The 23161-nt window shown below is 45.6% G+C and overlaps 1 protein-coding gene across 1 annotated transcript in view; it reads right to left on the minus strand.

Annotated features, from left to right (window-relative positions):
• Positions 1 to 823: 823 nt before the first annotated feature.
• LOC138662817 (gastrula zinc finger protein XlCGF57.1-like) overlaps positions 824 to 23161 on the minus strand; it is a 44159-nt gene continuing 21821 nt past the window's right edge. The window contains exon 7 of the mRNA XM_069748777.1: positions 824 to 2281. Coding sequence (XP_069604878.1) covers positions 1092 to 2281 — 1190 coding nt within the window. The 3' untranslated portion in view covers positions 824 to 1091. The remainder of the gene's footprint in view (positions 2282 to 23161) is intronic.

A 23161-nucleotide genomic window follows, 5' to 3' on the forward strand; every position in this document is an offset into this window, starting at 1 on the left:
GTGCCTGATAGTCCGGTGTGTCTTATAGTCCGAAAAATACGGTAATACTGAACTATATTCAAGTGGGACTAGACGAAGAAAACCCTAAAATCATGTATTATGTTATCTGAAACAGTCAGAAAACTAGCCACATATTGGCAGATCACAGACTTCAAACCATATACTTTGTAAGTTTATACGCCACTCCAGTGTCAAGAATAGATAGTATGTGAAAATACAGTATATACCACTCAGGGAACACTTAACTTTCAGAGATAATTTCCATATTCATACTAAATAATGGCACAGATCTTCCAGACATTATGGTTGCACACATCCCTAGTCTTTATAATGATATTTCACTCATTCCTAGACAGACCACAGCATGGCCATTAGTTAGAAGCTGCTATTAATCTTTGGAGCAGGTAAGTTTCCCTGAGTGGCACATATTGGGCCGTCTGAAAACAAAGTTTAGTCTAGGACAATTTGTCTGCACTACTAATTAACATCTGTTACAATACCAAACTAGGGCAGTCCCTATAGGAGGAAAAACACAAGAATTATACTGTATTTTCACATACTATCTATTACTGACACTGGAGTGGCTTATAAACTTACGAAGTATATAGTTTGAGGTCTGGGATCTGCCAATATGTGGCTAGTTTTCTGACAGTTTCGGATAACACGATACATGACTTTACTTTTTTTATGTCTAGTCTCGATTGAATATAGGTCAATATTAAATAGTCTCCTGATGAGTAGCCTTTGGTGAGGACGATGAAACCTGTAAAAATGAGAGTCTTGGAGAGTGAGTGTGTATACATCCCCTCACCCTGTATACTCAACTGTGGGGTACATGTTTTTTCTATTAGTCACCTACTGAATAACCTTCAGGGGGTGAATTATGGGTATAGTTTTACATTTGGAATTAATAAAGTTTAGTTTTATCCTTTTGTCAGCAAACATGAGGAATGACAAGAGACAACCCATTTAAGAAGATTCAATTTTGGTTCAAACTATTCCAACATTATGAACATAAAAAAAGGCTTCTTCCCAATGAGACAGCTCTGATGTTTATTAACAGTTGATTTCCAAGTAAAATATTTCCCATATTAAGAAAAAATAAAAGGCTTCTCCTTTGTGTGACTGCTCTGATGTCTAACAAGAAGCAGTTTCCATTTAAAACATTTCCCACATTCTGAACAGGAAAAAGGCTTCTCCCCTGTGTGATTTCTGTGGTGACAAACAAGATATGATTTCCGGTTAAAACATTTCCCACATTCTGAACATGAAAAAGGCTTCTCTCCTGTGTGAGTTCTTTGGTGAGTAACAAGACTCCCTTTCTGAGTAAAACCTTTCCCACATTCTGAACATGAAAAAGGCTTCTCCCCTGTGTGAGATATTTGGTGTCTAACAAGACTCCTTTTCTGGCTAAAACATTTCCCACATTCTGAACATGAAAAAGGCTTCTCTCCCGTGTGAGTTATTTGGTGTATAACAAGACTCCCTTTCTGGTTAAAACATTTCCCACATTCTGAACAGGAAAAAGGCTTCTCTCCTGTGTGAGTTATTTGGTGTCTAACAAGACTATCTTTGAGGGTAAAACATTTCCCACATTCTGAACAGGAAAAAGTTTTCTCCCCTGTGTGAGTTCGCTGGTGACTAACAAGAAGCACTTTCCTTTTAAAACATTTCCCACACTCTGAACAGGAAAAAGGCTTCTCTCCTGTGTGAGTTATTTGGTGTCTAACAAGATTATCTTTGAGGGTAAAACATTTCCCACATTCTGAACAGGAAAAAGTCTTCTCCCCTGTGTGAGTTCTCTGGTGACTAACAAGAAGCACTTTCCTTTTAAAACATTTCCCACATTCTGAACAGGAAAAAGGCTTTTCTCCTGTGTGAGTTATTTGGTGTCTAACAAGATGACTTTTCTGGTTAAAAAATTTCCCACATTCTGAACAGGAAAAAGGCTTCTCCCCTGTGTGAGATATTTGGTGACTTACAAGATGCCATTTCTGGTTAAAACATTTCCCACATTCTGAACATGAAAAAGACTTCTTTGCTTTAGGAGCAGTTTGTTTTTTAATGCCTCTTTTGTGACGTTGACTTTCCTTAGTAGTCAGTAATGAATCAGAAGATGGGACCCGTTTCATAGGATCAGATGACAGATCATTGCTGTGAATAGATGATGATATATCTGGAGTAACAGCAATCACTTCAGTTGTATCTTGTAGGATCTTAAGATCATCAGATTTAAAAATTGAAGATGTCAGCTGTCCCTCTGACCTCCTGGTACAGTCATCTGCCAAGATAAAAAAAAATTTTTTTAAATAAAATGTCCTTGAGTTTTATATTTTTGAACATTTCTACTTAAACTCTCCATAAAAATGGCAAGCTATATAAAAAAAAGGTCATTTACCAAGACAATGACAGTTCACAGTCTAATAGAAAACCTTGTTGCATGAACCAGTAGTGCGTGATATTCAACTGTTCATTCTGCCTCCCAAATATCGAATAAAAAGAAACCAATCAATGTTATGTAGGCAAAAATAATACCAATTCTGATCTCACAAAAAACAAGTCCCCACTTAGGTCCATCATCTGTCAACGGAAAAACAGGCTCCCACACTATTAGTGGCTCAAAGCCTGTTGAAAAGCTACAGAGTTTGTATAAACCAATCCAGCAAAATCCGCTCTCACTTCTGAGTCTTGCAGTATGCTCAAACAACATTTAGGATCCCTGTATTTAGCAATGTTATAGTGAGAAGAATCCACTTAATTTGCGGTGTGTGTCTCCTGGAGCCCAATCTGGGCTCTATGTGCTGGGTAATAAAATGGCAAATATGTAATTTTCACTCTCCAACATCCACTTCATGTTAATTTCCAGAAAGTGTCTGTGGAGTCAAAATATTCATTCCACCTACATACGTGGTCAAAATTGTTGGTACCCCTCGTTTAATAACAGAAAAACCCAAAATGGTCACAGCCTTAACTTGAATCTGACAAAAGTAATAATAAATCAAAAATCTATGAAAATGAACAAATGAAAGTCAGACATTGCTTTTCAACCATGCTTCCACAGAGTTTAAAAAAAATAAAACTCATAAAATAGGCCTGGACAGAAATGATGGTACCCTTAACTTAACCGCTTCGTGACCACCAACAGTAGATAAACGTCGGCGCTAGCAGGGCTTTGTGCAGCGCCGGCGTTTGTCTATGGTCGGCGGTTTTGTGCTCATCAGGACCCCCATGTACCTTATTGTTATGATTAGGCAATTCAGTACCACAGTGAACATAGAGGTCAGAGCACACACAGTGATCTGACAATAATCCAAAAACATAGAACGAGCTCTGAGACGTGGGAACTCTGCTGACCGCAATCCCTGATCCTCTCCAACAACACTAGAGGCAGCCGTGGATTGCGCCTAACGCTACCTATGCAACTCGGCACAGCCTGAGAAACTAGCTAGCCTGAAGATAGAAAATAAGCCTACCTTGCATCAGAGAAATACCCCAAAGGAAAAGGCAGCCCCCCACATATAATGATTGTGAGTTAAGATGAAAAGACAAACGTAGAGATGAAATAGATTTAGCAAAGTGAGGCCCGACTTTCTGAACAGAGCGAGGATAGGAAAGGTAACTTTGCGGTCAACACAAAACCCTAAAAACCACGCAAAGGGGGCAAAAAGACCCTCCGTACCGAACTAACGGCACGGAGGTACACCCTCTGCGTCCCAGAGCTTCCAGCAAACAAATAGATAAGCTGGACAGAAGAAAAGCAAACAAAATAGCAAAGGAAAACTTAGCTATGCAGAGCAGCAGGCCACAGGAACTATCCAGGAGGAAAACAAGTCCAATACTGGAACATTGACAGGAAGCCAGGATCAAAGCACTAGGTGGAGTTAAGTAGAGCAGCACCTAACGACCTCACCACATCACCTGAGGGAGGAAACTCAGAAGCCGCAGTACCACTTCCCTCCACCAACGGAAGCTCACAGAGAGAATCAGCCGAAGTACCACTTGTGACCACAGGAGGGAGCTCTGCCACAGAATTCACAACAGTACCCCCCCTTGAGGAGGGGTCACCAAACCCTCACCAGAGCCCCCAGGCCGACCAGGATGAGCCACATGAAAGGCACGAACAAGATCGGGAGCATGGACATCAGAGGCAAAGACCCAGGAATTATCTTCCTGAGCATAACCCTTCCACTTAACCAGATACTGGAGTTTCCGTCTTGAAACACGAGAATCCAAAATCTTCTCCACAATATACTCCAACTCCCCCTCCACCAAAACCGGGGCAGGAGGGTCAACAGATGGAACCATAGGTGCCACGTATCTCCGCAACAATGACCTATGGAATACGTTTGGTATGGAAAAAGAATCTGGAAGGGTCAGACGAAAAGACACAGGATTAAGAACCTCAGAAATCCTATACGGACCAATGAAACGAGGTTTAAACTTAGGAGAGGAAACCTTCATAGGAATATGACGAGAAGATAACCAAACCAGATCCCCAACACGAAGTTGGGGACCCGCACAGCGTCTGCGATTAGCAAAACGTTGAGCCTTCTCCTGGGACAAGGTCAAATTGTCCACTACCTGAGTCCAAATCTCCTGCAACCTGTCCACCACAGTATCCACACCAGGACAGTCCGAAGACTCAACCTGTCCTGACGAGAAACGAGGATGGAACCCAGAGTTGCAGAAAAATGGCAAAACCAAGGTAGCCGAGCTAGCCCGATTATTAAGGGCGAACTCAGCCAAAGGCAAAAAGGACACCCAGTCATCCTGATCAGCAGAAACAAAACATCTCAGATATGTTTCCAAGGTCTGATTGGTTCGTTCGGTCTGGCCATTAGTCTGAGGATGGAAAGCCGAGGAAAAAGACAAGTCAATGCCCATCCTACCACAAAAAGCTCGCCAAAACCTCGAAACAAACTGGGAACCTCTGTCAGAAACGATATTCTCTGGAATGCCATGTAAACGAACCACATGCTGGAAGAACAATGGCACCAAATCAGAGGAGGAAGGCAATTTAGACAAGGGTACCAAATGGACCATCTTAGAAAAGCGATCACAGACCACCCAAATGACTGACATCTTTTGAGAAACGGGAAGATCTGAAATAAAATCCATAGAGATATGTGTCCAAGGCCTCTTCGGGACTGGCAAGGGCAAAAGCAACCCACTGGCACGAGAACAGCAGGGCTTAGCCCGAGCACAAATCCCACAGGACTGCACAAAAGTACGCACATCCCGCGACAGAGATGGCCACCAAAAGGATCTAGCCACTAACTCTCTGGTACCAAAGATTCCAGGATGACCAGCCAAGACCGAACAATGAACCTCAGAGATAACTTTATTCGTCCACCTATCAGGGACAAACAGTTTCTCCGCTGGACAACGATCAGGTTTATTAGCCTGAAATTTTTGCAGCACTCGCTGCAAATCAGGGGAGATGGCAGACACAATTACTCCTTCCTTGAGGATACCCGCCGGCTCAGACAAACCCGGAGAGTCGGGCACAAAACTCCTAGACAGAGCATCCGCCTTCACATTTTTAGAGCCCGGAAGGTACGAAATCACAAAGTCAAAACGGGCAAAAAACAGCGACCAACGAGCCTGTCTAGGATTCAACCGCTTGGCAGACTCGAGATAAGTCAAGTTCTTATGATCAGTCAATACCACCACGCGATGCTTAGCTCCTTCAAGCCAATGACGCCATTCCTCGAATGCCCACTTCATGGCCAGCAACTCTCGGTTGCCCACATCATAATTTCGCTCAGTAGGCGAAAACTTCCTGGAAAAGAAGGCGCACGGTTTCATCACTGAGCAATCAGAACCTCTCTGCGACAAAACAGCCCCTGCTCCAATCTCAGAAGCATCAACCTCGACCTGAAACGGAAGCGAAACATCTGGTTGACACAACACAGGGGCAGAAGAAAAACGACGCTTCAACTCTTGAAAAGCTTCCACAGCAGCAGAAGACCAATTGACCACATCAGCACCCTTCTTGGTCAAATCGGTCAATGGTTTAGCAATACTAGAAAAATTGCAGATGAAGCGACGATAAAAATTACCAAAACCCAGGAACTTTTGCAGACTTTTCAGAGATGTCGGCTGAGTCCAATCATGGATGGCTTGGACCTTAACAGGATCCATCTCGATAGTAGAAGGGGAAAAGATGAACCCCAAAAATGAAACCTTCTGCACACCAAAGAGACACTTTGATCCCTTCACAAACAAAGAATTAGCACGCAGGACCTGAAAAACCGTTCTGACCTGCTTCACATGAGACTCCCAATCATCCGAGAAGATCAAAATGTCATCCAAGTACACAATCAGGAATTTATCCAGGTATTCTCGGAAGATGTCATGTATAAAGGACTGAAACACTGATGGAGCATTGGCAAGTCCGAATGGCATTACTAGATACTCAAAATGACCCTCGGGCGTATTAAATGCAGTTTTCCATTCATCGCCTCGCTTAATTCGCACAAGATTATACGCACCACGAAGATCTATCTTGGTGAACCAACTAGCCTCCTTAATCCGAGCAAACAAATCAGATAACAACGGCAAGGGGTACTGAAATTTAACCGTGATCTTATTTAGAAGGCGGTAATCTATACAAGGTCTCAGCGAACCAACCTTCTTGGCTACAAAAAAGAACCCTGCTCCTAATGGCGACGATGACGGGCGAATATGCCCCTTCTCCAGGGATTCCTTCACATAACTGCGCATAGCGGCGTGCTCAGGCACAGATAAATTAAACAATCGGCCTTTTGGGAACTTACTACCAGGAATCAAATTGATAGCACAATCACAATCCCTATGCAGAGGTAGGGCATCGGACTTGGGCTCATCAAATACATCCCGGTAATCAGACAAGAACTCTGGAACCTCAGAAGGGGTGGATGACGAAATTGACAGAAATGGAACATCACCATGTACCCCCTGACAACCCCAGCTGGACACCGACATGGATTTCCAATCTAATACTGGATTATGGACTTGTAGCCATGGCAACCCCAACACGACCACATCATGCAGATTATGCAACACCAGAAAGCGAATAACCTCCTGATGTGCAGGAGCCATGCACATGGTCAGCTGGGCCCAGTACTGAGGCTTATTCTTGGCCAAAGGCGTAGCATCAATTCCTCTCAATGGAATAGGACACTGCAAGGGCTCCAAGAAAAACCCACAACGCTTAGCATACTCCAAGTCCATCAAATTCAGGGCAGCGCCTGAATCCACAAATGCCATGACAGAATACAATGACAAAGAGCAGATCAAGGTAACGGACAGAAGAAATTTTGACTGTACTGTACCAATGGTGGCAAACCTAGCGAACCGCTTAGTGCGCTTAGGACAATCAGAGATAGCATGAGTGGAATCACCACAGTAGAAACACAGACCATTCAGACGTCTGTGTTCTTGCCGTTCAACTCTGGTCAAAGTCCTATCGCACTGCATAGGCTCAGGTTTAAGCTCAGGTAATACCGCCAAATGGTGCACAGATTTACGCTCACGCAAGCGTCGACCAATCTGAATGGCCAAAGACATAGACTCATTCAAACCAGCAGGCATAGGAAATCCCACCATGACATCCTTAAGGGCTTCAGAGAGACCCTTTCTGAACATAGCTGCCAGCGCAGATTAATTCCATAGATTGAGCACGGACCACTTTCTAAATTTCTGACAATATAACTCTATCTCATCCTGACCCTGACAAAGAGCCAGCAAATTTTTTTCTGCCTGATCCACTGAATTAGGTTCATCGTACAGCAATCCGAGCGCCAGGAAAAACGCATCGATATTACTTAATGCAGGATCTCCTGGCGCAAGAGAAAATGCCCAGTCCTGAGGGTCGCCACGCAAGAAAGAAATAATGATCAAAACCTGTTGAACTGGATCACCAGAGGAGCGAGGTTTCAAGGCCAGAAATAGTTTACAATTATTTTTGAAACTCAGAAACTTAGTTCTATCACCAAAAAACAAATCAGGAATAGGAATTCTTGGTTCTAACATAGATTTCTGATCAATAGTGTCTTGAATCTTTTGTACTCTTGCCGAGAGCTGATCCACACATGAAGACAGACTTCTAATGTCCATTGCTACACCTGTGTCCTGAACCACCCAAATGTCTAGGGGAAAAAAAAGGCAAAACACAGTGCAGAGAAAAAAAAATGGTCTCAGAACTTCTTCTTTCCCTCTATTGAGAATCATTAGTACTTTGGGCTTCCTGTACTGTTATGATTAGGCAATTCAGTACCACAGTGAACATAAAGGTCAGAGCACACACAGTGATCTGACAATAATCCAAAAACATAGAATGAGCTCTGAGACGTGGGAACTCTACTGACCGCAATCCCTGATCCTCTCCAACAACACTAGAGGCAGCCGTGGATTGCGCCTAACGCTACCTATGCAACACGGCACAGCCTGAGAAACTAGCTAGCCTGAAGATAGAAAATAAGCCTACCTTGCCTCAGAGAAATACCCCAAAGGAAAAGGCAGCCCCCCACATATAATGATTGTGAGTTAAGATGAAAAGACAAACGTAGAGATGAAATAGATTTAGCAAAGTGAGGCCCGACTTTCTGAACAGAGCGAGGATAGGAAAGGTAACTTTGCGGTCAACACAAAACCCTAAAAACCACGCAAAGGGGGCAAAAAGACCCTCCGTACCGAACTAACGGCACGGAGGTACACCCTCTGCGTCCCAGAGCTTCCAGCAAACAAATAGATAAGCTGGACAGAAGAAAAGCAAACAAAATAGCAAAGGAAAACTTAGCTATGCAGAGCAGCAGGCCACAGGAACGATCCAGGAGGAAAACAAGTCCAATACTGGAACATTGACAGGAAGCCAGGATCAAAGTACTAGGTGGAGTTAAGTAGAGCAGCACCTAACGACCTCACCACATCACCTGAGGGAGGAAACTCAGAAGCCGCAGTACCACTTCCCTCCACCAACGGAAGCTCACAGAGAGAATCAGCTGAAGTACCACTTGTGACCACAGGAGGGAGCTCTGCCACAGAATTCACAACACCTTATAGCAAGGGGATTCCGGCACCCAACACTTCCTGTGACCCCCCAACCTCATCGAGACTTGATTGGTTCAGGTCCTGATGACGTCAGCGTCACACCAGCCAATGAGACAAATCACTAGGAAAGTTGATTGTAGCAACAAACTTTCTCGGGTGATCAGCCTCATAATAACGCTGCGTCTCCTCAGATCTCCTGTCAGTGAGAGATTAGAGGAGAAACAGTGTCACAAGTGCTGCTGGTAACAGCTGTGTCAGTCAGCGATCTTGTTATAAAGTAAAAAAAAACAGATAAGGCAGGTTAGGGTAAGTGCTATAGTTAGGGTTAGCGTTGGGGCTAAAGTTAGGGTTACTGATATTAACTCTAACTTTAGCCTAATCGTAACTCTAACTTTATTAAGCTAAAGTTAGAGTTACTATAAGGCTAAAGTTAGGGTTACTGTTAGGGTTGCTGTTAGGCTAAAGTAAGGGTTAGGGTTGCTGTTAGGTCCTGTGTCCTGAGCCGAGAGCTTCCCACCGGGATGAGCGGCTCTATCCATGAGCCACGTCCTGCTCCTGGCCTTTGAGGCAGAGGGACTCCCCACCGGGAAGTTTCGGCCTTGGGCCTCTTGACAAGGGGAACGATATCCCCCTGAGCCCGGTAAGCTTGCGCAGCTCCTCGTGTGTCCCTCCATGCAGGAACAGGAAAAACACTGATGGGACGGGACATTTTAACCTCTCGTGTACTTCCTGTCCCTGCAAGGAGGAGGATGTCCCCCATGGTGTTGTCAGGAAATGATATTTTTATCCTGAGCTCGATCCACACAGATGCCACAAGGGCCACTGCAGACCAACAGGGATCCACTACTCTAAAACCTGTGTCTGCCATTGACTACAACAAATATTTGGGGGGTGCGGACCTTGCAGATCAGGTTCTACAGTCATACCAGGTATCAAGGAAATCATACAGGTATAGAAAGTTAGTCATTTATTTGTTTCAGGTGGCCTCATATAATTCTTTTGTGTTATACAAAAAAAACAGGAAATGCAGACACTTTCCTTGATTATCAGGAAAAGGTCATTGAAAATATTGCTTTTGAAAATGTTGTCCCCGCCAATCCTTTAGAATCTGAAGACGTCAGAAGACTCACTGAGCGACATTTTATTGCACTCATTAGAGCAACTAAAATAAGAAAGAACCCCCAGAGAAGATGTCGTGTATGTTCCAAGAGAGGAATGAGGCATGATACCCGCTATTATTGCCCACAATGCCCATCATTGCCGGCCTTATGCCTCCATGACTGTTTAATAATCTTCCACACAGATCCACGTTTTTAAACTGTTTTGATATTCAAGCATTTAGTTTATTTAGTGACAGACACATCTGAGTAGAGCTGACTTAATTTCCGGGGGTAGGTGGGGGGATGTCTCCAGAGACACAAGCTGGGCACAATATATTGGGCACTACAATGACATTTTTGCAATATCTGCTCTAAAACTTCCACTACGTGTTTCTGGAAATCATCCATGTAGTGGAAATGGTCACTACATCCATAGATGAATTCCCTGAGGGGTGTCATTTCCGAAATGGGGTCACTTCATTTGAGATTCTGTTGTTCTGGCACTTAGCGGCTCTCCAAAAAGCCATAAAAGCAGAAGGGACCCCAATTTGGAAATGACACCCCTCTGGGATTTGGAAAAGACACCCCTGTTGTGAATTCTGTGGTCAGGCTCCCTCCTGTGGTCATGAGTGGTACTTCGGCTGGTTCTGTCCATGAGCTTCCTTTGGTGGATGTGAGTGGGGCTGCGGCTTCTGAGTTTCCTTCCTCAGGTGACGATGTTAAGTCGTTAGGTGCTGCTCTATTTAACTCCACCTAGTTCTTTGTTCCTGGCCTCCAGTCAATGTTCCAGTATTGGTCTTGCTCTCTCCTGGATAGTTCTTGTGGCCTGTCTGCATAAGCTAAGTTCTGCTTGTGTTACTTTTGTTTGCTATTTTTTCTGTCCAGCTTGCTTTATTGGTTTGTTTTGCTTGCTGGAAGCTCTGGGACGCAGAGGGAGCACCTCCGTACTGTTAGTCGGTGCGGAGGGTCTTTTTGCGCCCTCTGCGTGGTTGTTTGTAGGTTTTTGTGATGACCGCAAAGCTATCTTTCCTATCCTTGGTCTATTCAGTAAGTCGGGCCTCACTTTGCTAAAATCTATTTCATCTCTGTGTTTGTATTTTCATCTTTACTCACAGTCATTATATGTGGGGAGCTGCCTTTTCCTTTGGGGAATTTCTCTGAGGCAAGGTAGGCTTATTTTTCTATCTTCAGGGCTAGCTAGTTTCTCAGGCTGTGCCCGAGGCGCCTAGGTCTGGTCAGGAGCGCTCCACGGCTACCTCTAGTGTGGTGTGATAGGATTAGGGATTGCGGTCAGCAGAGTTCCCACGTCTCAGAGCTCGTCCTATGTTATTAGTAACTATCAGGTCATTTTCAGTGCTCTTAACCACCAGGTCCATTGTGGTTCTAAATCACCAGTTCATAACAACCCCCCTGGGAATTGGAGATGACACCCCTCTGTGAATTCATCTATGGGTGTAGTGACCATTTACCTATATACCTATTTTCCAATGTAAATTCTGAGGTTTAAACAACATTTTAGTGGTAAAAATGTAATTATTTTTTCTTCACTGCCCAATGGTATAATTTTCTATGGAACAGCTGTGGTGTCAGTATGCTCACTGCACCTCTAGAAAAATTCATTCAAGGAAGTATTTTGTATAATGCAGTCACTTTTGGGGGCTTATGCTGTTCTGATACCTCAGGGGCTCTGACAATGTGACATGTCAGTCACAAACAATTCCAGCAAAAAATCTGCTCTCCAATATGACACTCCTTCCCTTCCGAGCTCTGCCATGCACCAAAATGGTGGTTTACCCCCACATATGGGGTATCAGCATACTCAGGACAAATTGCACAACAACTTTTGGGGTCCAATTTCTCCTGTTACCCTTTTAAAACAAAATTGAGAGCAAAAAAATCATTTTTTGTGGAAAAAAATTATTTTTTATTTTCACGGCTCTACATAATTAACTTCTGTGAAACACTCAAAGTGCGAACCACACATCTAGATAAGTACTGTGGGGGTCTAGTTTCCAAAATGGTGTCAATTATGGGGAATTTCCACTATTTAGGCAAATCTGGGGCTCTAGAAACGCGACATGGCAACCACTAATTATTCCAGCATATTTTACATTCAAAAAGTCAAATGGCACGCCTTTCCTTCCGAGCTCTGCCATGCATCCAAACAGTAGTTTTCCCCACATATGGGGTATCAGCATGCTCAGGAGAACTTGCAAAACAAAATGTATAGACCATTTTCTCCTGTTACCCTTGCGAAAGCAAAAAAAATTAGGTCTAAAGGAAAATTTTTGTGAAAGAAAAGTAAATGTTTATTTTTTCCTTCCACATTCCATTCATTCCTGTGAACCACCTGAAGGGTTAATAAACTTCTTGAATGTGGTTTTGAGTACCTTGAGGGGTGCAGTTCTTAGAAGGGTGTCACTTTTGGGTATTTTCTGTCATATTGACCCCCCAAAACTCACTACAAATGTGAGGTGGTCCCTAAAAAATGGTTTTGTAAATTTTGTTGTAAAAATGAGAAATTGCCGATCAACGTTTAACTGTTATATTTTCCTAATCCCCCCAAAAAAAATTGTTTCCAAAATTGTGCTGATGTAAAGTAATCATGTGGGAAATGTTATTTATTAACTACTTTGTGTGAGATGACTGATTTAAGGGCATAAAAAATAAAATTTTAAAAATTGCGAAATTTTCTGGATTTTTGCCAAATTTCCTTTTTTTTAACAAATAAACGCAAGTCATATCAGAGAAATTTTAACACTACCATAAAGTACAATATAAAGTTTAGAAGACACTGCACACTCTTAATAGATATTTATGCAAATTGTGCAAAATTTATTAAATATAACACTACACATTAGTGACACATGGGAGCAATGTACAATCCAAGGATAGGCGACCACTTGTAGTAACAATTCAATTGACGTTTCGGCTCTCCTGAGCCTAAATCATAATATCGCTACAAAAATACAAAAAACAGAACAAGGGTAAATAAACACAACAAAAAGTATATACATATATACAGCATCCGTGCATGATGAAACAATAAATAACTCTTTAGTCCATTACACCTGCACCTCACCTTCCAAACTGACTGAGTGCACACCATTGTACCTTATTGATAAAGTACAATATGTCCCAAGAAAAAAATCTCAGAATCACAAGGATTCAGTGAGTTATGACCTCATAAAGTGACACTGGTCAGTAGGGTTGAGCGACCTTGACCTTTTTAGAGTTGAGCCGTGTTTCGCGAAACCCGACTATATTAGAAGTCGAGTCGAGTGGAATCGGCCGATTATCGCGAAAAGTCGGGTATCGCCCGAAACACGAAACCCAATGCAAGTCAATGGGGGAGCATAGTCGGCAGTGAGTGGAGGCCAGGAAAACACCTACACTGCCCATTTTAATGGCAAAAACATCCATTCTTGTTAAAGAAGCTTGTCAATCGTAATTTACCTTATAATAATTGGAAGGCATTTGAAATTGGGGGTCATTTGGCTAAAGTTGTGGGGGGTAGGGCTGGTTCAAGTAATTAGTGGGCCCAGTAAATCTGGACCACGTCACGGCAGTGGAGCAGGGAGAGGTAAGTATTTCAACTTTGCAAGTGCTGTGATCCTGAGCAAGCAGGGGGGGCCCACTCGTTGGCATTGGCACTGGCACAGGGCCCCTCAAAGTACAGCGGTGTGTTTGCACGGCGGGGGCGCCTCCCACCGGCAGCAACACTTTTGCATACTATGAGAGGCCCTGTGCCAGTGACGTCGCCAACTAGTATTCCTCCCCCCACCTGATGAAGGAACCTGCACTTTCATCTGCACCTTCCTCTTTGTCCCCGTGTAAGGTGGTATGGTATGCGGGAAGAGGAACCTGACTTTCAGCAGGGTCACAATCTTGCTGTGTAGCGTGCACGGGGAATTTTGCGTTATGGGTCAATGTACCAGCAGACTCATCTATCACTGGCTGGGCAATGGACAGGATGAGGAGGAAACACAGATATAGGCCCAAAGAATAAAGTGGGCTAAATGCAGTTCAAAATTGGTAACACAGGACTAACCAGGGGGCATTGCAGTGGAGGACAACTGGAATGAGAGGCTGACACAGAGAGTAGGCCCAAATCAGTAAGTAGTCGACATGCAGTTCAAAATTGGCAACCGTAGTAAACAGGCGGCCCAGCTTTGTTCAGTTGAGGAGAACAGCAAGGAGTGGCAGACACCGATAGTAGGCCCCAACCCAACTAGTAGGCCAAATGCAGTCTAACATTAACAACTACTTAACAAGAGCCTGAAAATGGAATTTCAGGACAGGAAACCAGGAGAACAGCAAGGAGTGGCAGACACCGATAGTAGGCCCCAAACCAACTAGTACGCCAAATGCAGTTGTTCCATTTAACTACAATTTAATGAGAGCCTGAAGATAGAAGTTCAGGAAAGGCAACCTGGAGAACACCTTGGAGTGGAACACACCATCTCTCTACACCCCATACCCAATTTGTAGGCCTAATGCAGTGTAGTTTTCTACAACTACTAAACGAGAGTCGGAAGATCGAAGCAATGTGGACAAAACCTGGGGAACACCTTGGAGTGTAACACACCGTCTCTCTACACCCCATACCCAATTTGTAGGCCTAATGCAGTGTAGTTTTCTACAACTACTAAACGAGAGTCGGAAGACCGGAGCAATGTGGACGAAACCTGGGGAACACCTTGGAGTGGAACACACCATCTCTCTACACCCCATACCCAATTTGTAGGCCTAATGCAGTGTAGTTTTCTACAACTACTAAACGAGAGCATGAAGATCGAAGCAATGGAGAGGGAACCTGGGGAACACCTTGGAGTGGAACACACCATCTCTCTACACCCCATACCCAATTTGTAGGCCTAATGCAGCGTAGTTTCCAACAACTACTAAACGAGAGCATGAAGATCGAAGCTCAGGAAAGGCAACCTGGAGAACACCTTGGAGTGGAACACACCATCTCTCTACACCCCATACCCAATTTGTAGGCCTAATGCAGCGTAGTTTCCAACAACTACTAAACGAGAGCATGAAGATCGAAGAAATGGCGAGGAAACCTGGGGAACACCTTGGAGTGGAACACACCATCTCTCTACACCCCATACCCAATTTGTAGGCCTAATGCAGCGTAGTTTCCAACAACTACTAAACGAGAGCATGAAGATCGAACCAATGGCGATGAAACCTGGGGAACACCTTGGAGTGGAACACACCATCTCTCTACACCCCATACCCAATTTGTAGGCCTAATGCAGCGTAGTTTCCAACAACTACTAAACGAGAGCATGAAGATTGAAGCTCAGGAAAGGCAACCTGGAGAACACCTTGGAGTGGAACACACCATCTCTCTACACCCCATACCCAATTTGTAGGCCTAATGCAGCGTAGTTTCCAACAACTACTAAACGAGAGCATGAAGATCGAAGCAATGGCGATGAAACCTGGGGAACACCTTGGAGTGGAACACACCATCTCTCTACACCCCATACCCAATTTGTAGGCCTAATGTAGCGTAGTTTCCAACAACTACTAAACGAGAGCATGAAGATTGAAGCTCAGGAAAGGCAACCTGGAGAACACCTTGGAGTGAAACACACCATCTCTCTACACCCCATACCCAATTTGTAGGCCTAATGCAGCGTAGTTTCCAACAACTACTAAACGAGAGCATGAAGATCGAAGCAATGGAGAGGAAACCTGGGGAACACCTTGGAGTGGAACACACCATCTCTCTACACCCCATACCCAATTTGTAGGCCTAATGCAGCGTAGTTTCCAACAACTACTAAACGAGAGCATGAAGATCGAAGCAATGGCGATGAAACCTGGGGAACACCTTGGAGTGGAACACACCATCTCTCTACACCCCATACCCAATTTGTAGGCCTAATGCAGCGTAGTTTCCAACAACTACTAAACGAGAACATGAAGATTGAAGCTCAGGAAAGGCAACCTGGAGAACACCTTGGAGTGGAACACACCATCTCTCTACACCCCATACCCAATTTGTAGGCCTAATGCAGCGTAGTTTCCAACAACTACTAAACGAGAGCATGAAGATCGAAGCAATGGAGAGGAAACCTGGGGAACACCTTGGAGTGGAACACACCATCTCTCTACACCCCATACCCAATTTGTAGGCCTAATGCAGCGTAGTTTCCAACAACTACTAAACGAGAGCATGAAGATCGAACCAATGGCGATGAAACCTGGGGAACACCTTGGAGTGGAACACACCATCTCTCTACACCCCATACCCAATTTGTAGGCCTAATGCAGCGTAGTTTCCAACAACTACTAAACGAGAGCAGGAAGATTGAAGCTCAGGAAAGGCAACCTGGAGAACACCTTGGAGTGGAACACACCATCTCTCTACACCCCATACCCAATTTGTAGGCCTAATGCAGCGTAGTTTCCAACAACTACTAAACGAGAGCATGAAGATTGAAGCTCAGGAAAGGCAACCTGGAGAACACGTTGGAGTGGAACACACCATCTCTCTACACCCCATACCCAATTTGTAGGCCTAATGCAGCGTAGTTTCCAACAACTACTAAACGAGAGCATGAAGATCGAAGCAATGGAGAGGAAACCTGGGGAACACCTTGGAGTGGAACACTCCATCTCTCTACACCCCATACCCAATTTGTAGGCCTAATGCAGCGTAGTTTCCAACAACTACTAAACGAGAGCATGAAGATCGAACCAATAGCGATGAAACCTGGGGAACACCTTGGAGTGGAACACACCATCTCTCTACACCCCATACCCAATTTGTAGGCCTAATGCAGCGTAGTTTCCAACAACTACTAAACGAGAGCATGAAGATTGAAGCTCAGGAAAGGCAACCTGGAGAACACCTTGGAGTGGAACACACCATCTCTCTACACCCCATACCCAATTTGTAGGCCTAATGCAGCGTAGTTTCCAACAACTACTAAACGAGAGCATGAAGATTGAAGCTCAGGAAAGGCAACCTGGAGAACACCTTGGAGTGGAACACACCATCTCTCTACACCCCATACCCAATTTGTAGGCCTAATGCAGCGTAGTTTCCAACAACTACTAAACGAGAGCATGAAGATTGAAGCAATGGAGAGGAAACCTGGGGAACACCTTGGGGAGGCAGACACCGTTAGTAGGCCCTACCAAAGTTGTACACCCAATGCAGTTTTAAAATTCCTAGAGGCTGAAAACAAGACTATTGACGCTCAGCTTTTTTCAAAGGAACACAGCTGAATTGAGTGGCGCAGACAGACACAGGTAGTAGGACTCAAACCAAAAATGTGGCTCACTGCAGCAGAAAAAAGTTACAGGGGTACACAAGCTGCAGTGCTCTGGGCAGTGGAGGACAATTTCAATAGTGAACCGCAGACAGACTTTGTACGCCTACTATTAAAGAAAGGATGCTCTATGCAATTATAAATAGGTTCCAGGGGTACACGGGCAGCAGTGGTGTGGTCAGTGGAGGCCTAGTGGAAGGAGTGACCGCAGACAGGCATCGAAGGCCTAAAATAATAACACATGGCTGTAGGCAATTTTAAATTGGTTCCAGGGGTACACGGGCAGCAGTGGCTTGGTCAGTGTAGTAGTAGTAGAAAGAACGGACCGCAGACAGGCATCGAAGGCCTAAAATAAAAAAATTGGGCTGGCTGTAGGCAATTTTAAATTGGTTCCAGGGGTACACGGGCAGCAGTGGTGTGGTCAGTGGAGGCATATTGTAAGGAGTGACCGCAGACAGGCATCGAAGGCCTAAAATAATAACACATGGCTGTAGGCAATTTTAAATTGGTTCCAGGGGTACACGGGCAGCAGTGGTGTGGTCAGTGGAGGCCTAGTGGAAGGAGTGACCGCAGACAGGCATCGAAGGCCTAAAATAAAAAAATTGGGCTGGCTGTAGGCAATTTTAAATTGGTTCCAGGGGTACACGGGCAGCAGTGGTGTGGTCAGTGGAGGCCTAGTGGAAGGAGTGACCGCAGACAGGCATCGAAGGCCTAAAATAATAACACATGGCTGTAGGCAATTTTAAATTGGTTCCAGGGGTACACGGGCAGCAGTGGCCTGGTCAGTGTAGTAGTAGTAGAAAGAACGGACCGCAGACAGGCATCGAAGGCCTAAAATAAAAAAATTGGACTGGCTCTAGGCAATTTTAAATTGGTTCCAGGGGTACACGGGCAGCAGTGGTGTGGTCAGTGGAGGCATATTGTAAGGAGTGACCGCAGACAGGCATCGAAGGCCTAAAATAATAACACATGGCTGTAGGCAATATTAAATTGGTTCCAGGGGTACACGGGCAGCAGTGGTGTGGTCAGTGGAGGCCTAGTGGAAGGAGTGACCGCAGACAGGCATCGAAGGCCTAAAATAAAAAAATTGGGCTGGCTGTAGGCAATTTTAAATTGGTTCCAGGGGTACACGGGCAGCAGTGGTGTGGTCAGTGGAGGCCTAGTGGAAGGAGTGACCGCAGACAGGCATCGAAGGCCTAAAATAATAACACATGGCTATAGGCAATTTTAAATTGGTTCCAGGGGTACACGGGCAGCAGTGGCCTGGTCAGTGTAGTAGTAGTAGAAAGAACGGACCGCAGACAGGCATCGAAGGCCTAAAATAAAAAAATTGGGCTGGCTGTAGGCAATTTTAAATTGGTTCCAGGGGTACACGGGCAGCAGTGGTGTGGTCAGTGGAGGCATATTGTAAGGAGTGACCGCAGACAGGCATCGAAGGCCTAAAATAATAACACATGGCTGTAGGCAATTTTAAATTGGTTCCAGGGGTACACGGGCAGCAGTGGTGTGGTCAGTGGAGGCCTAGTGGAAGGAGTGACCGCAGACAGGCATCGAAGGCCTAAAATAAAAAAATTGGGCTGGCTGTAGGCAATTTTAAATTGGTTCCAGGGGTACACGGGCAGCAGTGGTGTGGTCAGTGGAGGCCTAGTGGAAGGAGTGATCGCAGACAGGCATCGAAGGCCTAAAATAATAACACATGGCTGTAGGCAATTTTAAATTGGTTCCAGGGGTACACGGGCAGCAGTGGCCTGGTCAGTGTAGTAGTAGTAGAAAGAACGGACCGCAGACAGGCATCGAAGGCCTAAAATAAAAAAATTGGGCTGGCTGTAGGCAATTTTAAATTGGTTCCAGGGGTACACGGGCAGCAGTGGTGTGGTCAGTGGAGGCATATTGTAAGGAGTGACTGCAGACAGGCATCGAAGGCCTAAAATAATAACACATGGCTGTAGGCAATTTTAAATTGGTTCCAGGGGTACACGGGCAGCAGTGGTGTGGTCAGTGGAGGCCTAGTGGAAGGAGTGACCGCAGACAGGCATCGAAGGCCTAAAATAAAAAAATTGGGCTGGCTGTAGGCAATTTTAAATTGGTTCCAGGGGTACACGGGCAGCAGTGGTGTGGTCAGTGGAGGCCTAGTGGAAGCAGTGACCGCGGACAGGCATCGAAGGCCTAAAATAATAACACATGGCTGTAGGCAATTTTAAATTGGTTCCAGGGGTACACGGGCAGCAGTGGCCTGGTCAGTGTAGTAGTAGTAGAAAGAACGGACCGCAGACAGGCATCGAAGGCCTAAAATAAAAAAATTGGGCTGGCTGTAGGCAATTTTAAATTGGTTCCAGGGGTACACGGGCAGCAGTGGTGTGGTCAGTGGAGGCATATTGTAAGGAGTGACCGCAGACAGGCATCGAAGGCCTAAAATAATAACACATGGCTGTAGGCAATTTTAAATTGGTTCCAGGGGTACACGGGCAGCAGTGGTGTGGTCAGTGGAGGCATAGTGGAAGGAGTGACCGCAGACAGGCTTCGAAGGCCTAACATAACAAAAATGTCAATACAATGGTATTGTCAGTGGCAGGCATTGAAGGATGTCAGCGCATAGACTAAACATTGGTGGAGCTGAGAGATAATTTTGCAAGTGGTAGAGCACTGTTTGAGCTGGGGGGGGGGGAACTGTCTTGTGGCCGGTGGTACAGGCCCAGGGCCCCTCATATTACAACGGTGTGTCTGACGTTGGGTGCGCACCACCACCGCCAGAGACACTTTATTGTACTAGGAGGGACCCAGTGGCAGTGCCGTCGACCAAAAGCGGGCACACCCACCTCTTCAGACAAACAGCACTCTCACGGGTGCTGTCGCCAAGTGTCGATACCACGGCCCCGTGTGGGGAGTTTGGCCATTTAGTGAGGTGTAAACATGTCGTATGCTGGACAATCAGGTGCATAAAATTACGAGATTGGAAAAGGCATTCAGAATAGTCCACAGGCAAGACCTTTTCATAGGAAAGCTAGGTGTCAGCCGGGCAAGGTGGGGCAAAAGATTTCGAAATCCAGTTGTGGTTCATTTTAATGAAGGTTAGATCATCTACATTTTGGGTAGCCAGACGAGTCCTTTTTTCTGTTAGTATTGAACCTGCAGTACTGAGTACTCTTTCTGATAGGACACTAGCTGCCGGGCAAGCAAGCTCCTGCAATGCATATTCTGCCAATTCTGGCCAGGTGTCTAATTTTGATGCCCAGTAATCAAATGGGAATGACGGTTGAGGGAGAACATCGATAAGGGATGAAAAATAGTTTGTAACCATACTGGACAAATGTTGTCTCCTGTCACTTTGAATTGATGCTGCAGTACCTGTCCTGTCTGCGGTCATAGCAAAATCACTCCACAACCTGGTCAGAAAACCCCTCTGGCCAACGCCACTTCTGATTTCTGCCCCTCTAACTCCTCTGGTCTGCTTGCCCCTGCAGCTCGTGTGTGAACAATCACGGGCGCTGTGTGCAGGGAATGCCAGAAGCAAACGGTCAACAAGAGTTGATTGTTTGGTTGCTAATATTAGTTCCAAGTTCTCATGTGGCATTATATTTTGCAATTTGCCTTTATAGCGAGGATCAAGGAGGCAGGCCAACCAGTAATCGTCATCGTTCATCATTTTAGTTATGCGTGTGTCCCTTTTGAGGATACGTAAGGCATAATCCGCCATGTGGGCCAAAGTTCCAGTTCTCAAATCTGCGGTTGTGCTTGGTTGAGGGGCAGTTTCAGGCAAATCCACGTCACTTGTGTCCCTCCAAAAACCAGAACCCGGCCTTGCCGCGCCACCAATTTCCAGTGGCCCCGGAAAAGCTTCCTCATTAAAAATATAATCATCCCCATCATCCTCCTCGACCTCCTCCTCCTCTTCGCCCGCTAACTCGTCCTGTACACTGCCCTGGCCAGACAATGGCTGACTGTCATCAAGGCTTTCCTCTTCCTCAGCTGCAGACGCCTGATCCTTTATGTGCGTCAAACTTTGCATCAGCAGACGCATTAGGGGGATGCTCATGCTTATTATGGCGTTGTCTGCACTAACCAGCCGTGTGCATTCCTCAAAACACTGAAGTACTTGACACATGTCTTGAATCTTCGACCACTGCACACCTGACAACTCCATGTCTGCCATCCTACTGCCTGCCCGTGTATGTGTATCCTCCCACAAAAACATAACAGCCCGCCTCTGTTCGCACAGTCTCTGAAGCATGTGCAGTGTTGAGTTCCACCTTGTTGCAACGTCTATGATTAGGCGATGCTGGGGAAGGTTCAAAGAACGCTGATAGTTCTGCATACGGCTGGAGTGTACGGGCGAACGGCGGATATGTGAGCAAAGTCCACGCACTTTGAGGAGCAGGTTGGATAACCCCGGATAACTTTTCAGGAAGCACTGCACCACCAGGTTTAAGGTGTGAGCCAGGCAAGGAATGTGTTTCAGTTGGGAAAGGGAGATGGCAGCCATGAAATTCCTTCCGTTATCACTCACTACTTTGCCTGCCTCAAGATCTACAGTGCCCAGCCACGACTGCGTTTCTTTCTGCAAGAACTCGGACAGAACTTCCGCGGTGTGTCTGTTGTCGCCCAAACACTTCATAGCCAATACAGCCTGCTGACGTTTGCCAGTAGCTGCCCCATAATGGGAGACCTGGTGTGCAACAGTGGCAGCTGCGGATGGAGTGGTTGTGCGACTGCGGTCTGTGGACGAGCTCTCGCTTCTGCAGGAGGACGAAGAGGAGGAGGAGGGGGTGCGAACGGCTGCAGCCAACTGTTTCCTAGACCGTGGGCTAGGCAGAACTGTCCCAAACTTGCTGTCCCCTGTGGACCCTGCATCCACAACATTCACCCAGTGTGCCGTGATGGACACGTAACGTCCCTGGCCATGCCTACTGGTCCATGCATCTGTTGTCAGGTGCACCTTTGTGCTCACAGATTGCCTGAGTGCATGGACGATGCGCTCTTTAACATGCTGGTGGAGGGCTGGGATGGCTTTTCTGGAAAAAAAGTGTCGACTGGGTAACTCGTAGCTTGGTACAGCGTAGTCCATCAGGGCTTTGAAAGCTTCGCTTTCAACTAACCGGTAGGGCATCATCTCTAACGAGATTAGTCTAGCTATGTGGGCGTTCAAACCCTGTGTACGCGGATACGAGGCTAAGTACTTCCTTTTTCTAACCATAGTCTCATGTAGGGTGAGCTGGACTGGAGAGCTGGAGATCGTGGAACTAGCGGGGGTGCCGGTGGACATGGCAGACTGAGAGACGGTGGGAGATGGTATTGTTGCCGCCGGTGCCCTAGATGCAGTGTTTCCTACTACGAAACTGGTGATTCCCTGACCCTGACTGCTTTGGCCTGGCAAAGAAACCTGCACAGATACTGCAGGTGGTGCGGAAAATGGTGGCCCTACACTGCCGGAAGGGATGTTGCGTTGCTGACTAGCTTCATTGGCCGAGGGTGCTACAACCTTAAGGGACGTTTGGTAGTTAGTCCAGGCTTGCAAATGCATGGTGGTTAAATGTCTATGCATGCAACTTGTATTGAGACTTTTCAGATTCTGTCCTCTGCTTAAGGTAGTTGAACATTTTTGACAGATGACTTTGCGCTGATCAATTGGATGTTGTTTAAAAAAATGCCAGACTGCACTCTTTCTAGCATCGGATACCTTTTCAGGCATTGCAGACTGAGCTTTAACCGGATGGCCACGCTGTCCTCCAACAG

The sequence above is a fragment of the Ranitomeya imitator genome, chromosome 2 (genome assembly GCF_032444005.1).
Source record: "Ranitomeya imitator isolate aRanImi1 chromosome 2, aRanImi1.pri, whole genome shotgun sequence".
In the NCBI taxonomy this organism is placed as follows: Eukaryota; Metazoa; Chordata; class Amphibia; order Anura; family Dendrobatidae; genus Ranitomeya; species Ranitomeya imitator.